This window comes from Anolis sagrei, chromosome 9 (genome assembly GCF_037176765.1).
Source record: "Anolis sagrei isolate rAnoSag1 chromosome 9, rAnoSag1.mat, whole genome shotgun sequence".
In the NCBI taxonomy this organism is placed as follows: domain Eukaryota; kingdom Metazoa; phylum Chordata; class Lepidosauria; order Squamata; family Dactyloidae; genus Anolis; species Anolis sagrei.
The window spans coordinates 32614167-32631809 of NC_090029.1; the positions used below are offsets into that span (position 1 = coordinate 32614167).

Consider the following 17643-nt stretch of genomic DNA (forward strand, 5'->3'; position numbering starts at 1 on the left):
TGAGTGAAAGAGGGTCTACCCTAGCAAACCTTTTGTATCGTTACCCCAATACCCCCATGCATATGGGATATATTGAGCATGGTGATCAGATCATGATATGAATAAACATAACAGTTTCAATAATGTACCAGTAAGGCCTTCTCGTGGACCACCATGAGAATACATACCTGCCCTCAGGGGTCCCGACCCCCAGGTTGAGAAATGCTGCCCTTGAGCATCTTGTGCTGCTAAGACCTGGAATATACTTGGGACTCTGAGCTGTCAGAAGCATTCGAAGCAGCAAAAGTGCACTCTGTTAAAGGGCAAATGCTGCAAGGCATCATAACAGCCCATACCTGTTCTAAATAGCAAGACAAGTCGGGCTCCTGGTTATAAGAGATATGACAAAAGCCCTTGCAAAATATGCACAATGCTAGGAAATATGCACAATGCTGCAGTGAAAGAAAGGTTTTCATGGCTGGAATCACTGGGTTGTTGTAGGTTTTTCGGGCTATATGGCCATGTTCTAGAAGCATTCTCTCCTGCATCTAAGGCAAGCATCCTCTGAGGATGCTTACAGTAGATGTTCTGTCGCCGCTGGGCTTAAAATGAAGTGCTTTTAAGACAGGATGTGCAACTTGAGCCCAACGGGAAGCCAGGGGGCCTGAAGAGAAGCTTTTAGAGATTTCCCCCCATAAACAGTCTTTAGAGGGCTTTAGCTTAAATACAACAAAGTCTTTTATTGATGAACAATCAAACAGGAACTTCTTTTGTCTTCAAAGGTCAAACAAATGCTTCCAGGCTTCAAGCAACTGGTGGCTTCTGACTGTTTCTTTGCTTTACTTCAAAGGAAAATCCCTTTCTAGCTCCTCCCAGGCTGTGAACCTAAACCTAACTGATGTGGCTCCACTACCGGGCTGAACTGCGTCTCAAAACCGAGTGGACCTACCAGTAGGCCTGTAGTCACTTAGCTGGAGTTCTTGATGTTTAAAGCTGTTATTCCCTCTGAAATTCCTCAGGGCTGTAAGGCTGTTTCCCTGGAACCTTTGGGAATCTTTAGATGCTCTTAAGACTGTTCTCCCCCGGGAAGTCTTAACGGTTGAAGCTTTTGCACAGGGGAACCTGGACACATCCTGTACATTACCTATTATTGCAGAGACTGACTAAAAATGGCTCCCTTCCCTTCTCTAAACCCAAAAAGGGGGTGGGACTAGAGAACCTAATGATAATGAACAGGTAGCCTGCCCTATAACTGCAAACTTTAACAGGAAGCCACCCTGCTGCAGAATACCAAGCCTAGGATTGCAAGCAAACATTTAATACAAAGCAAATAAAGTGGAAGCTTCTGGTACAGCTGTACCAGCACAGTAGGTGCAGTCAAAACGTCAGGAGAGAATGCTTCTAGAACATGGCCATATAGCCCGAAAAACCTACAACAACCCACAAAGAAAGGTTGTTGGAATGGAGTTGTTAGGAAAAATACCGTATATGAAGCCATTTTTATTTCAATAGATAAAAGTAGCTTTTGAGTCCCAGTCTCTTGAAGATATTCTTAAATGTCATTATGGCATTTATACCTTGCTTTGCGATATGCCGGAATCCACATCTTTAGTGGTGCATAAAATCAATCTTTGCAGCTGTCTACAGAAATACAGGTTTTCTGCCATATTTTTTTCTGTATTCCTGTGTAACACCCTCATTTTTCTTTACTCCCGGTAAAAAGGTTTGCTAAGACTTTTCTCATTTATTTTGCTTCAACTTCTTTTCTCAGTTTCTGTAAAACTTCCTCGGGTGTCAACGATGCCAGAATCTTCACTATTTTTTCTCGAGATCTGCCACCCTGTATCAAGAGAGAAGAGGATTTTTACTATCAAGATGTCCTGATAATGGGTATTTCTGAAAACATATTATTTGTGACAGGACTGTAGTTGGATCAGACTTTATGTATATATTATTTATTTATTTACGCCATCTCTATGCCGCCATTCTCACCCCGAAGGGGACTCAGAGCGGCTTACAAGATATATATACATACAATATATTACATTATTAGCATAGTACAATATCAGTATTGTATATTATTATATTGTACTACACCATTATATTGTAATATTATTATGTAGTAGTGGTTAGAACATTGACACAAGGCAACCGAGACCTATGTTCATAAAAGGTGACCTTATGGCAGTCTCTGCTCTTCTGACTAACTGAGGCCCCATCTACACTGCCATATAAAATCCAGATTATCTGAATTGGATTATATTGCAGTGTAGACTCGTATAATCCAGTTCAAAGCTGATTTATCTATTTATTTATTTACTTGCTGTACTTATACCCCACCCATCTCATTCCCAAAGGGTGACTCAGGGCGGCTTACAAACGATGGCAATAATTCAATGCCAGATTCAGACAATAACAATATCAGTAAAACACAATATTATAAAACTGTAAAAAGAATATATACATATCAATTAAAATAGTATTTATTTATTTATTTATTTATTAATGCACTTGTATACCGCTAATATCTCAGCCTAAATTGGCGACTCATTGCGGTTTACAACATTTAAAAAACAATATTCAGTTAAAAGCATAAAACACATATACAGTACAAATTATTGGGCCACCAATAACAATCCTATGCATCTCATAACTGGAATCGTAATCCAAAATTCATCGTCCGTGTATAACCAATCCTTAGTCATCACAATTCGTTACAACGGATTAACCGAATGCTTGTTTAAACATCAATGTCTTCAATCTTTTCCGAAACACCATCAGCGAAGGGGCTGATCGTACTTCTATGGGGAGGGTGTTCCAAAGCCGGGGGGCCACCACAGAAAAGGCCCTATCTCTCGTCCCCGCCAGCCGAGCTTGAGAAGCAGGCGGGATCGAAAGCAGGGTCTCCCCGGAAGATCTCAAACTCCTCGTGGGTTCATAGGCAGAGATGCAGTCAGATAGGTAGCTTGGGCCGGAACCGTTTAGGGCTTTAAAGGCCAATGCCAGCACTTTGAATTCAGCCCGGTAGCAGATCGGTAGCCAGTGGAGTTGGCGCAACAGGGGGGTTGTATGCTCCCTGCGCTCCGCTCCTGTTAAAATCATGGCTGCCGAGCGTTGGACTAGTTGGAGCTTCCGAGCTGTCTTCAAAGGCAACCCCACGTAGAGAGCGTTGCAGTAGTCTAAACGGGATGTAACCAGAGCATGGACTACCGTGGCCAAGTCAGACTTCCCAAGGTATGGGCGCAGCTGGCGCACAAGCTTTAGCTGTGCAAATGCTCCCCTGGTCACCGCCGAAACCTGGGGTTCCAGGCTCAGCGATGAGTCCAGGATCACACCCAAGCTGCGAACCTGCATCTTCAGGGGGAGTGTGGCCCCATCCAACACAGGCTGTAACCCTATGCCCTGTTCGGCCTTGCGACTGACCAGGAGTACCTCTGTCTTGTCTGGATTCAATTTCAATTTGTTCGCCCTCATCCAGACCGACACAGCGGCCAGGCACCGGTTCAGGACCTGGACAGCCTCCTTAGTAGCAGGTGGAAAGGAGTGACAGAGTTGGACATCATCCACGTACAGATGACACCGTACCCCGAAACTCCGGATGATCTCCCCCAGCGGCTTCATGTAGATGTTAAACAACATGGGAGACAATATTGAGCCCTGAGGAACCCCACAAGACAATGGTTGTGGGGTTGAACAGGTGTCCCCCAACAACACCTTCTGAGATCGACCCTCCAGGAATGACCGGAGCCACTGCAAAACAGTACCTCCAAGACCCATCCCTGCGAGGCGTCCCAGAAGGATACCGTGGTCGACGGTATCGAAGGCCGCTGAGAGGTCGAGCAGCACCAACAGGGACACACTCCCCCTGTCGAGCTCCCGGCGCAGATCATCCACTAAGGCGACCAAGGCTGTCTCGGTACCATGTCCCGGCCTAAAGCCAGACTGTGCCGGGTCTAGATAATCCGTGTCTACCAAGAATACCTGGAGTTGTGAGGCCACCACACGTTCCAAGACTTTGCCCAAGAAGGGGAGATTGGAAACTGGCCGATAGTTGTTGAATTTAGTGGGGTCCAGTGATGGTTTCTTCAACAGCGGTTTTATTATAGCTTGTTTTAAGCTCGCTGGAAACTTGCCTTCCCGAAGGGAAGCATTAACCACCACCTTAACCCACTCAGCCAATCCCCTTCTGGCCTCCTTTAGAAGCCAGGATGGGCAGGGGTCCAGGATGCATGTGGTTGGCCTCATTCCTCCAAGTATCTTGTCCACATCCTCGGGTTTCACCAATTGAAATGAATCCATCAAAACTGGACAAGCAGGTGCTCGTGTTACATCCTCAGAGACTGCCATTAACATGGTATCCAGACCAGAATGGATCAAAGCGACTTTGTCTGTAAAGAACTGAGCAAAAGCTTCACAGCGAGAAGTCGAATCGTCAGGGTTCCCACCTTGAGTGGTGGGATTTAAAAGGCCTCTGACAATTCGGAACAGCTCAGCCGGACGGTTGTTTGCAGACGCAATAGTGGCCGCAAAGAAGGCCTTCTTTGCGGCTTTTATTGCCGCGGCATATGCCCTTAAAAAGGACACAAACCGTGTTCGATTTGGCTCACTCGGATCTGAACGCCACACACTCTCTAGTTCCCTCTTCCTTCGCTTCATCACTGCCAGCTCCTCGGTGAACCAGGGAGCTGGTTTAGCTCGGCTACTTGAGAGGGGACGTTCCGGAGCGATCGTGTCAATTGCCCTAGTCATCTCCCCATTCCAGAGAGTGACCAGGGCCTCGACAGGATCACCTACCGAGGCGGCGGGAAACTTCCCAAGAGCCATCAGGAATCCATCCGGATCCATAAGCCTCCTGGCTTATTGTTTGATATGTTTCAAACAATTAAAACATATCAAAAGTCTAGCACCAACTGAGCTTTGTAAACATTGGATCAATTTATTGTCGAAGGCTTTCATGGCCCGAATCACTGGGTTGTTGTAGGTTTTTCTGGGCTATATGGCCATGTTCTGGAGAAAATGCCTCCAGAACATGGCCATATAGCCCGGAAAAACCTACAACAACCCATTGGATCAATGGCTTTGCCATTCTTCTGTCAGATATTGTGGATTAACTGCTGTTATAATCTGGATTATATGGCAGTGTAGAAGGGGACTGAGATTAACTCTCTGACTGACACTCTCCTTCCATTCCCAACTTTAGACAGGAATTGGGGTCTCATATTGTGAGAAGAGGGAAAAAAATCAAGTCAAATCAATCAATCAAATTAAATATAAACTATCTGTAAGACAAATGAATAAGATTCTTCTAATTAAATGTTGTTGTTGTTCATTCGTTCAGTCGTCTCCGACTCTTCATGACCTCATGGACTAGCCCACGCCTGAGCTCCCTGTCAGCCGTCACCACCCCCAGCTCCTTCAAGGTCAGTCCAGTCACTTCAAGGATGCCATCCATCCATCTTGCCCTTGGTCGGCCCCTCTTCCTCTTGCCTTCCACTTTCCCCAGCATCATTGTCTTCTCTAGGCTTTGCTGTCTCCTCATGATGTGGCCAAAGGACTTCCACTTTGTCTCTAGTCTCCTTCCCTCCAATGAGCAGCCGGGCTTTATTTCCTGGAGGATGGACTGGTTGGATCTTCTCGTAGTCCAAGGCACTCTCAGCACTTTCCTCCAGCACCACAGCTCAAAAGCATCTCTCTTCCTTGGCTCAGCCTTCTCTAAGGTCCAGCTCTCACATCCGTAGGTGACTACAGGGAAGACCATGGCTTTGACTAGGCAATGGATCTTTGTTGCCAGTCTGATGTCTCTACTCTTTACTATTTTATCGAGACTGGACATTGCTCTCCTCCCAAGAAGGAAACGTCTTCTGATTTCCTGGCCACAGTCTGCATCTGCAGTCATCTTTGCACCTAGAAATACAAAGCCTGTCACGGCCTCCACGTTTTCTCCCTCTATTTTCCAGTTGTCAATCATTCTTGTTGCCATAATCTTGGTTTTTTTGATGTTTAGCTGCAACCCGGCTTTTGCGCTTTCTTCTTTCACCTTGATTAGAAGGCTCCTCAGCTCCTCCTTGCTTTCGGCCATCAGAGTGGTGTCATCTGCATATCTGAGGTTGTTAATGCTTCTTCCAGCAATCTTAATCCCAGTCTTGCTATATTGTACTATACCATTATATTGTAATACTATTAGTAATATTACATGTAATATAAAAAATATAATTAAAATATCATATTATTAGTATTATATTGTATTACATTATAATAGAATAATTATTATATGTATATACAATATATTACATTACATTATATGATATTATCTGCTTTGATAATCTGGCAGTGTAGAAGGGGACTGAGATTAACTCTCTGACTGACACTCTCCTTCCATTCCCAACTTTAGACAGGAATTGGGGTCTCATATTGTAGGAAGAGGGGAAAAAATCAAGTCAAATCAATCAATCAAATTAAATATAATTTAATTTGTCTGTAAGACAAATAATTGTCTGTAAGACAAATGAATAAGACTCTTCTAATTAAATACAGCTGGGTAAAATGTATATTGCTACCTGAGCTAGCGGGGGTGGTCTCGAGCCTGGCATTGGAGTCTCAACGGCTTCTTGTGCTGGGGGACTTCAATGTACATGCCGAGACTACCCTAGGAGGAGCGGCTCAGGACTTCATGTCATCCATGGCAACCATGGGGCTGTCCCAACGAGTATCTGGCCCACCCACTGTGCGGGACACACAATGGATCTGGTTTTCTGTCAGGGATGGGAGCAAGGTGGCGGTGTCGAGGAGTTATCCACCTCTCCGTTGCCATGGACCGACCACTATCTGGTCAGATTTAGACTCACCACACCTCCCAACCTCTGCAGAGGTGGGGGACCCATTAAGATGGTCCGCCCTAGGAGGCTTATGGATCCGAATGGATTCCTGACGGCTCTTGGGGATTTTCCTGCCACCTCGGTTGGTGATCCTGTTGAAGCCCTGGTATCTCTCTGGAACGGGGAGATGACTAGGGCCATAAACACGATTGCTCCGGAACGTCCCCTCTCAAGTAGCCGAGCTAAACCAGCACCTTGGTTCAACGAGGAGCTGGCAGCGATGAAGCGAAGGAAGAGGAGACTAGAGCGCGTGTGGCGTTCGGACCCGAGCGAGTTAAATCGAACACGGTTTGTTGCCCTACTAAGGGCATACGCCGTGGCAATAAAGGCGGCAAAGAAAGCCTTCTTTGCAGCCAATATTGCGTCCGCAAAGAACCGTCCGGCGGAGCTGTTCCGAGTTGTCAGAGGGCTATTGAACCCCACCATTCCGGATGGGAACCCTGACAACTCGACGGCCCGCTGTGAAGCATTTGCTCGGTTCTTTGCGGACAAAGTCGCTTTGATCCGCTCTGACCTGGATACCATGTTAACGGCAGTCTCTGAGGATGTAACACGAGCATCTGCTTGTCCGATTTTGATGGATTCATTTCAATTGGTGAAACCCGAGGATGTGGACAAGATACTTGGAGGAATGAGAGCTACCACATGCATCCTAGACCCCTGCCCATCGTGGCTTCTAAAGGAGGCCAGAGGGGGATTGGCCGAGTGGGTGGAAGTGGTGGTTAATGCCTCCCTTCGGGAAGGCAAAATTCCAGCCAGCTTAAAACAAGCTGTAATAAAACCGCTGTTGAAAAAACCATCACTGGACCCCACTCAATTCGTCAACTATCGGCCTGTTTCCAATCTCCCCTTCTTGGGCAAAATCCTGGAACGTGTGGTGGCCTCACAACTCCAGGTATTCTTGGTAGACACGGATTATCTGGATCCGGCACAGTCTGGCTTTAGGCCGGGACATGGTACCGAGACAGCCTTGGTCGCCTTAGTGGATGATCTGCGCAGGGAGCTAGACAGGGGGAGTGTGTCCCTGTTAGTTCTGCTGGACCTCTCAGCGGCCTTCGATACCGTCGACCACGGTATCCTTCTGGGACGCCTCGCGGGAATGGGCCTTGGTGGCACTGTTTTGCAGTGGCTCAGGTCCTTCCTAGAGGATCGTACCCAGAAGGTGTTGCTGGGGGACAACTGCTCGACCTCACAACCATTGTCTTGTGGGGTCCCGCAGGGTTCTATACTGTCCCCCATGTTGTTTAACATCTACATGAAGCCGTTGGGAGAGATCATCCGGAGTTTCGGGGTGCGGTGTTATCTGTACGCAGATGATGTCCAACTCTGTCACTCCTTCCCACCTGCTACTAAGGAGGCTGTTCAGGTCCTGAACCGGTGCTTGGCTGCTGTGTCGGACTGGATGAGGGTGAACAAATTGAAATTGAATCCAGACAAGACAGAGGCACTCCTGGTCAGTCGAAAGGCCGAACGGGGTATAGGGTTACAGCCTGTGTTGGACGGGGTTACACTCCCCCTGAAGACGCAGGTTCGCAGCTTGGGTGTGATCCTGGATTCACCGCTGAGCCTGGAGCCTCAGGTCTCGGCGGTGGCCAGGGGAGCATTTGCACAGCTCCGGCTCGTGCGCCAGCTGCACCCGTACCTCGGGAAGTCTGACTTGGCCACGGTAGTCCACACTCTGGTCACATCCCGTATAGATTACTGCAACGCGCTCTACGTGGGGCTGCCCTTGAAGACTGCCCGGAAGCTTCAGATGGTCCAGCGCTCGGCAGCCAGGTTGCTAACAGGAGCAGCTCTCAGGGAGCACACCACTCCTCTGTTGAGCCAGCTCCACTGGCTGCCAATTTGCTACCGGGCACAATTCAAGGTGCTGGCGCTAGCCTACAAAGCCCTAAACGGTTCCGGCCCCACTTACCTCTCCGAACACATCTCCACCTATGAACCGACACGGACATTAAGATCGTCCGGGGAGGCCCTGCTCTCGGTTCCGCCTGCATCACAGGCACGGTTGGCGGGAACGAGAGATAGGGCCTTCTCGGTGGTGGCCCCTCGGCTATGGAATGCCCTACCCATTGACATCAGACAGGCCCCTTCGCTACTGGCGTTCCGGAATAAGCTCAAAACCTGGCTCTTTGAGCAAGCGTTTGGCTAATCAGCGCAATCAAACATAGGATGACGGTAAACTGAACATAGGAATGGCACAAGGATTATGAGACTGGATTTCGTTTGTGATCGAGGCATTATGTATGATTGTTGTGTGTTTGCTACTGTGTATGATGTGTTTTAACTGTTATTGCTATGTTAATTAATATTGTGTAAACCGCATTGAGTCACCTAATTTAGGTTGAGAAACGCGGTATAGAAATAAAGCAAATAAATAAATAAATAATTCATACTGGTATTCTGGAAGGTGTCAAACTGACCCTCTCCATTGATCGGCAGGGGAAAAAATATCAAAAATGTATGACAGAGTTTACCAACAACAAACCATGCTATCAACACTGTACCTTCTCTAATACAACCTCACTCTTCTTCACTTCAAGGACCTTTGAGAGGTAGCGACACAGCTCTGCGTTGGCCTTTCCGTCAGAAGGAGGTGCAGCAATGGCTATGCCCACTGCCTCTGCACTCAGATCTGCAACAAATATACAATATCAGTATTAAATATTACTATATTGTACTATACTATTATATTGTAATATTATTAGTAATATTACATGTAATATAAATATATAATTATAGTATCATATTATTATTATTATTAGTATATTGCATTACATAACTTCAAGTGCATTATTTATTTATTTAGAGTATTTCTATACCGCTTTTCTCTCCCCTAGGGTGAGAAAAGCATGCTCCAGTAACATCTCTCTACAGCTTATGAAACGTAAAGTGACATTCTCAGCAAATGCTCTGCTCTGGGACCTTCTATCAGATACAGTTTTGATTTTTTTTCATGTAAGGAGTGACTTGAGAAACTGCAAGTCATTTCTGGTGTGAGAGAATTAGCTGTCTGCAAGGACATTGCCCAGGGGATGCCCGGATGTTTGAAGTTTTACCATCCTTGTGGGAGGCTTCTCTCATGTCCCCGCATGGGGAGCTGCAGCTGACAGAGGGAGCTCAACCCGCTCTCCTCACATTTGAACAGCTGACTTTTCGGTCAGCAGTCCTGCCGGCACAAGGGTTTAACCACCGGGGCTCCACAGTTCCAATTGAGAGTGTTAGGATCATTCTGGTCTGAAGCAAAGGTCTTCTCATTATGCTGAAACTATATTAAATTTTAATTCTAGTTCATGTTCTATAGCTTTATAATGATTTTAAGGACCAAATGTTTTAATATACATTTGTGATGTGGAAGTTATTGTACAAAAAGCAGTGCTTCTATCAGCAGCCCCCAGTGACGCAGTGGGTTAAATGCCCTGTGCCGGCAGGACTGAAGGCCGACAGTCAAAGGTTCAAATCCGGGGAGAGTGTGGGTGAGCTCCCTCTGTTAGCACTAGCTCTTCATGCAGGGACATAAGAGAAACCTCCCACAAGGATGGCAAAACATCAAAACATCCGGGCGCCCCCTGGGCAACGTCCTTGCAGATGGCCAATTATCACTCAAGGATAGAGATGGATGAGCTGAGTGTAACATATGGGCAGTACCTGCTGTAGTAGTACTAGTAGTAGTAGTAATCATCATCATCATCATCTTTATTTGTACCCTTTCACCATCTCCCCAAAGGAGACTCGGGGTGGCTAACATGAGGCCAAGGCCAAAGATACAATACAGCAAAATAAAATACAAAATGTAGGCAACAAAATTTCATCAGAAAACAAATACATAAAATACATAAAGTAGCAAAATAAAATAAACAAAGGAGATTTACACACACACACATATATATAGTATTACTAAATTAGCTCTGTAAATAAGCCCTAAAACATACTAGACTGCATTTTTACTAGCTTTACAAAAAAAATTGTGGTCTGCATGTCTAACATGATCACAGAGCAGAAGCCCCCTCTTCTGCAAGAAGCGTGGAAATGCACACTAGCCTCCCTCAGACACAGAACAAAGCTGAATGAAGGTCCTTCCTTTCCTCTGCAAGAAACAAAGAAAGCAAGAGGAATAGTGAATAGAAATGAAAAGATCCCTTTCTTCTCCTTGCTTGTCCACTCATTCTTGACTACTATCAAAACCAGTTAGTCAGCAGTGGTTTTCAACCTGTATGTCCCCAGATGTGTTGGCCTTGAACTTCCAGAAATTCTAACAGTTGGTAAACTGGCTGGGATTTCTGGGAGTTGTAGGCCAAAACACCCACAGGTTGAGATCCACTGAATTAATAGTTAAATAAAAGTGTGCAGGTACAGCTGTACCAGGAGCTACAATTTTGTTTGCTTTGCCTTGAATGTTTGTTGTAGTCCTAAGTTTCAGGGACTCTGCAGATAGGTGGCTTCTTTTGGCTGCAATCATAGGGCAAGCCACCTGTCAATTATCGTTAGGTTCCCTGGTCCCGCTCCTTTTTGGGTTTTTGGAGGGAATAGGAGCCAGTTTGTGTTCAGTCCACACAGAGAAGCTTTCCATGCAGGACATAATACCAAGAGCTCCTGTAGAAAGCTTTGTCTTCTATAGCTTGGCCGGGCTTATACAGCCCACAGCTTGGCCGAGGATCATACAGCCTTACAGCTCCTTTGCTGAGGGATTTCAGTCAGCCATCACTGAAACCTGAACTCCTTTTCCCCTGGAAGTCTACAAAGCTCAGCTTGGTAAGGGTCACTCGCGGAAGCCAGAAGCAGTTGGTACTGGGTGTAGGGGCTCCACGCCAACAGAGGCAAAGACAAACTGCCCAGATTAGAAGTTAAGGACTTCCCCATTAGTTACAGTTATGAAGATAGTGCCTGTTCCCTGTGGACAAGATTGAGAGAGAGCCAATAGACTGTTAAGAAAGCCTTCAAGTACTTGTTTGTTTTCATTAATAAAGAACATTGTTGAACTTTTAAGCATTCTAGAGACTGTGTTTTAAGGAAATCCAAGGGCCTTTAATCTGAGGCAGCCTTGGCGTCCCATTGGGCACACAGAATTTATGTCCTGTCTACAGTCTGATGCACAGGCCCAGCGTGCAACAGCACAAAAAGGCTGTTGTTGTTTTTTAACCACCTCAATTTAGGAAGAGGCAGCTAATTCTGAGAACCTAGTAATCAAACAAACACACTTCAGTATTTCAAAAATATCTCTCGGTGCAGCATATTTCCAACATACCTGTCACAGCATTTTGTTTAGATCCTGGTTTGGCATGGACAGCAATAGTAACAGAACCACTTTTATCGCTTGCCACGGGGCCTGAAGGAACAGAAGGGCTTGCAATGTCCTTATTCTGTGCCTTACCCTTAAAGGAAAAACAGAAATCAGTGTTATCACTCCAATAAGGAGAGGCAACTGAACAGAAGCTTTAAAAAGCCACACCACTGATTTCAGGCTCAAAATTTGTCTTGCCCACACTGTATTTGGTACTAGTGTATGTGGATGGCATCTATCATTGATTTACAACTTTGGGACTACATCAGCACAAAATTCCTGTGAAAGACTCAGTCTAATGATACTCAAAGTGTGGCAGACCTGAGGAGTCCGTTCCACCCACTATGCTCTGCTCCATGGGAAGAAGAGAGATAGTGAACCTATGGATAGTGGCAGATTTGCACGGGAGCAGTCTGGTCACTTCGGAGTTTTTTTCTCAAGGGAAGAGGAAGAAGAGCACATATGGAGTCTTGGATTTTGTGCAGGGAGTCAGGTTCTGCTGTATGGAAAACAGAAACCTGGTCCTTGGCATTGTGCTTAGGAAAGAAGTTTTGGCATTTCGGCGTTTTGAAGTTTTGACGGTTTGGAACTATACATTGGCAGTCTGCAGGGAAGCAGGGTCTGGCCTAACAGGTGCTTCTCCAAGGAGGGAGAAAATGATATGGTAATATTTGAATGCCTGAGGATGAATGCATATACATGTGGTGTGAATGTTGAGTGAAAATGTAATTCCCCTTTGTTTGTTTGTTAGTCATGTAATTGTAAATACAATGTAGTTGCATAGAATCTGTAGTTCCAATATCATTCTTTGTCTAAATGTTTTCTGTAATCTGTTGTACCCTTTCACACTGAAAATTGCAATAAAAAGAACTTATGATTGAAAGTTACTGAAAAGTCATTCATGACACATGGGCCAACCAAGCTAATCAACTCCCAACAAAGGATTCCCCCAAGAAGTAAGAAGTCACAGTAAAAAGTTGTTGTTGTTGTTGTTGTTGTTATTTGAAACACAACAAGATGAGTCCACAGCAGACACTCTGCTGGCTGTTGAATTGGATCACACGCTGGACACTTCTCAAGTAGAATCATAGAATCATAGAATCAAAGAGTTGGAAGAGACCTCATGGGCCATCCAGTCCAACCCCATTCTGACAAGAAGCAGGAATATTGCATTCAAATCACCCCTGACAGATGGCCATCCAGCCTCTGTTTAAAAGCTTCCAAAGAAGTAGCCTCCACCACACTCCGGGGCAGAGAGTTCCACTGCTGAACGGCTCTCACAGTCAGGAAGTTCTTCCTCATGTTCAGATGGAATCTCCTCTCTTGTAGTTTGAAGCCATTGTTCCGCGTCCTAGTCTCCAGGGAAGCAGAAAACAAGCTTGCACCCTCCTCCCTGTGGCTTCCTGTCACATATTTATACATGGCTATCCTATCTCCTCTCAGCCTTCTCTTCTTCAGGCTAAACATGCCCAGCTTCTTAAGCCGCTCCTCATAGGGCTTGTTCTCCAGACCTTTTATCATTTTAGTCGCCCTCCTCTGGACACATTCCAGCTTGTCAATATCTCTCTTGAATTGTGGTGCCCAGAATTGGACACAATATTCCAGGTGTGGTCTAACCAAAGCAGAAAAGAGCATGGGGAGCATTACTTCCCTAGATCTAGGACTGTGTGATGTATCGGTGAATAATGCGTTCAGATCCCAGTAAGGTGGCCTTTTGCAGCTGGCAGATGGTAATTTTGTCAACACCGACTGTGTTTAAGTGCAGGCCAAGATCTTTAGGCACTGCACCCAGTGTGCCGATCACCACTGGGACCACCTTGACAGGCTTGTGCCAGAGTCTTTGCAGTTCGGTCTTTAAATCCTCATATTGTGTCATCTTTTCCAGTTGTTTCTCTTCAATTCTGCCTTTTTATTATAATATATTTATTAAATTATTAATATTTAATAATTATTAAAATATTAAATAATTATATAATAACTAAATGATGATGATAATATGGCAGTGTAGATCTGGCCCATTTCTGTCGAAAAGGGACTTCACTCCCCGAGTGCATAAGAGGGGTGTCCTTTCCCTTGAGTTGCTTGAAAGAAAGAGGCCAACAAAAGTAGGACATTTGCCCTCCGGATAAGAGTTCTCCCCCTTCCCTGAAAATTTCAGTGTGTCCCCAATTTTGAACAGCGTGAGACTCTGAAAACAGCTCATATCAAGGACACTTCTATTTACTGGGTTCATATTTCCTCGGTCCTTTGCCTTCCTCCTTGACTTTGGATGTCTTGGCTCTATTTGTAAATTCTCTATCATTGCTACAACGCTGAAAAATATATTGTTTGGGAAGACAGAAGACAGATAACTGGCAAATAGAGGGAGAAAACGTGGAGGCAGTGAGAGACTTTGTATTTCTAGATGCAAAGATTACTGCAGATGCAGACTGTAGCCAGGAAATCAGAAGACGCTTCCTTCTTGGGAGGAGAGCAATGTCCCAATCTTGATAAAATAATGAAGAGGAGAGACGTCAGACTGGCAACGAAGATCCGTATAGTCAAAGCAATGGTATTCCCTGTAGTAACTTACGGATGTGAGAGCTGGACCATAAAGAAGGCTGAGCGAAGGAAGATAGACGCTTTTGAACTGTGGTGTTGGAGGAAAGTGCTGAGAGTGCCTTGGACTGCGAGAAGATCCCACCAGTCCATCCTCCAGGAAATAATGCCCGACTGCTCATTGGAGGAAAGGATATTAGAGGCAAAGATGAAGTACTTTGGCCACATCATGAGAAGACAGGAAAGCTTAGAGAAGACAAAGATGCTGGGGAAAATGGAAGTAAAAAGGAAGAGGGCCGACCAAGGGCAAGATGGATGGAGGGTATCCTTGAAGTGACTGGCTTGACCTTGAAGAAGCTGGGGGTGGTGACGGCCGACAGGGAGCTCTGGCGTGGGATGGTCCATGAGGTCACCTAGAGAAGACAATGATGCTCAGAAAAATGGAAGGAAAAATGAAGAGGGGCTGACCAAGGGCAAGATGGATGGATGGCATCCTTGAAGTGACTGGACTGACCTTGAAGGAGCTGGGGGTGGTGACGGCCGACAGGGAGCTCTGGCGTGGGCTGGTCCATGAGGTCACAAAGAGTCGGAAGCGACTGAACGAATAAACAAGGTGGTCCATGCCTTAGTCACCTCTAGATTGGATTACTGCAATGAACTCTACGTGGGGCTGCCCTTGAAAACGGCCCAGAAATTTCAGATGATTCAATGGGCGGCAGCCAGGTTGTTAACTGGGGCTCCTTACAGGCAACGGTCATCCCTCCTGTTCAAGGAGCTCCACTGGCTGCCATTCATCTACCGGACCCAATTCAAGGTGCAGGTTCTTACCTACAAAGCCCTGAATGGTTTGGGACCCAACTACCTGCATGATCACATCTCTGTATACGAACCCACATGATCCCTTCGATCATCCGGAAAGGCCCTGCTCTCGATCCCTCCAGTCTCGCAGGCGCGATTGCTGGGGACGAGAGAGGGCCTTTTCGGTGGTGGCCCCTCGACTCTGGAACTCACTTCCTAAAGACATCAGACAGGCCCCAACTCTGGCAGTCTTCAGGAGGAGCTTGAAGATGTGGCTGTTTCAGTGTGCCTTCCCGGAATAATGACCCCATAGCACTTTGTCCTCCAAAGCACATTTCTTTAGGTCTGCTCGTATGCCCTTCCACAAACACCAGTATCACCTTTCGTTCATGTCCCAGCATCACTTCCAATTTTAACTCTACATTTGGCCTTCCCACTGTTTTTAATTATGTGTTGTTTTAATGATAATGTTGTGTATTTATTGTCTATGTTTTTAATTGCTTGTATTGTGATTATTGCTTGTATTGTTGTGTTTGGGCTCGGCCTCAAGTATGCCGCACGGAGTCCCTTGGGGAGATGGTAGCGGGGGTACAAATAAAGTGTTATTACAACAACATGCTTGAAAGCTATTGAAAAGTCATTCATGACACATGGGCTAACCTGGGCCCTCCAGGTGTTTTGGACTCCAACTCCCACCATTCCTAAAAACCTCAGGCCTTCCTTTCCCCTCTAAGCCACTTAAGCAGTTCAGTATAACCAGATGTGAATGTAGACTCAGTAATCCTCAGACTGAAGCCTCTCTCACACTGAGGGCTCTCTCAAATTGAGTGAGGTATCACCCTGAGAGAGCCCTCAGTGGGAGAAATGCCTCAGTATGAAAAGGAAAGGGCCTGAAGCTGTTAAGAATGGTGGTTTGCCCATGCCTGATTGAGAGTCAATGTTGTTATAGTGATAACAATAATGGCACATTGACAGATTCCACTTCAAAATATGCAGAATGGCAAGCTGCTGCAGGGACCTCCCTTCCTGCCTCCCTCCCGCCCAGGACTGACCTTCCGGGGCATCACTACCGCCGAATGACAACAACGACGGAAAGCAGGAAGGGCCAAACTAAGCATCTAAACTCCTTCTCTCCTAGAGGGAGACAACTCCAGAGATCCCGCGAGGTTACAGGCCCCCGTTTCCCTTAGCCAGGCGCTATTTGCATTCGGCGCCGTCATTGGTCGGCTTCTTGGTGGGCGTGGCCAAACACAAAGCCAGGCTTATTGAGTGCAAAGTTATCTGGGCCCTTCTTAAAGCTATATTACCCAGAATATCAAGGCAGATGATGCACAATATCTGCTTTGAACTGGGTTATCTGAGTCCACACTGCCATATATATGAAATATATATGGTATTATAATTATATATTTATATAATATTACAATATTACAGTAGTATATTATGAAATATATATATTATAATTATATATTTATATTACATGTAATATTACTAACAATATTAAAATAGTTTATTATGAAATATATATATTACAATTATATATTTATATTACATATATTACTAATCATATTACAATATTACAATGGTATATTATGAAATATATATGATATAATTATATATTTATATTATGTGTAATATTACTAATCATATTACAATATTACAATAGTATATTATGAAATATATATGATATTATAATTATATATTTATATTACATGTAATATTACTAACAATATTACAATAATATATTATGAAATATATATATTACAATTATATATTTATATTACATGTAATTTTACTAATCATATTACAATATTACAATAGTATATTATGAAATATATATGATATTACAATTATATATTTATATTACATGTAATATTACAAATCATATTGCAATATTACAATATTATATAATGAAATATATATATTACAACTATATATTTATATTTCATGTAATATTACTAATCATATTGCAATATTACAATAGTATATTATGAAATATATATGATATTACAATTATATATTTATATTACATGTAATATTACTAATCATATTACAATATTATTATATTATGTAATATTATTAATAATATTACAATACTATGAGAAAGGTGGCATATAAATGTCGTAAATAAATAAATAAATAGTATAATATAGTAATATTTAATATTGATAT

The 17643-nt window shown here is 44.4% G+C and overlaps 1 protein-coding gene across 1 annotated transcript; it reads right to left on the minus strand.

Moving 5' to 3' along the window:
• Nucleotides 1-1464: 1464 nt before the first annotated feature.
• Nucleotides 1465-16632, minus strand: C9H15orf40 (chromosome 9 C15orf40 homolog). Its single transcript, XM_060755219.2, has 4 exons — nt 16524-16632; nt 12100-12226; nt 9362-9489; nt 1465-1819 (listed from the first exon to the last, which is right to left on the minus strand). The coding sequence occupies exons 1-4, from the start codon at nt 16587-16589 to the stop codon at nt 1724-1726; spliced, it is 417 nt and encodes a 138-aa protein (XP_060611202.2). The 5' UTR covers nt 16590-16632; the 3' UTR covers nt 1465-1723.
• Between the last annotated feature and the right edge of the window lie 1011 nt (nt 16633-17643).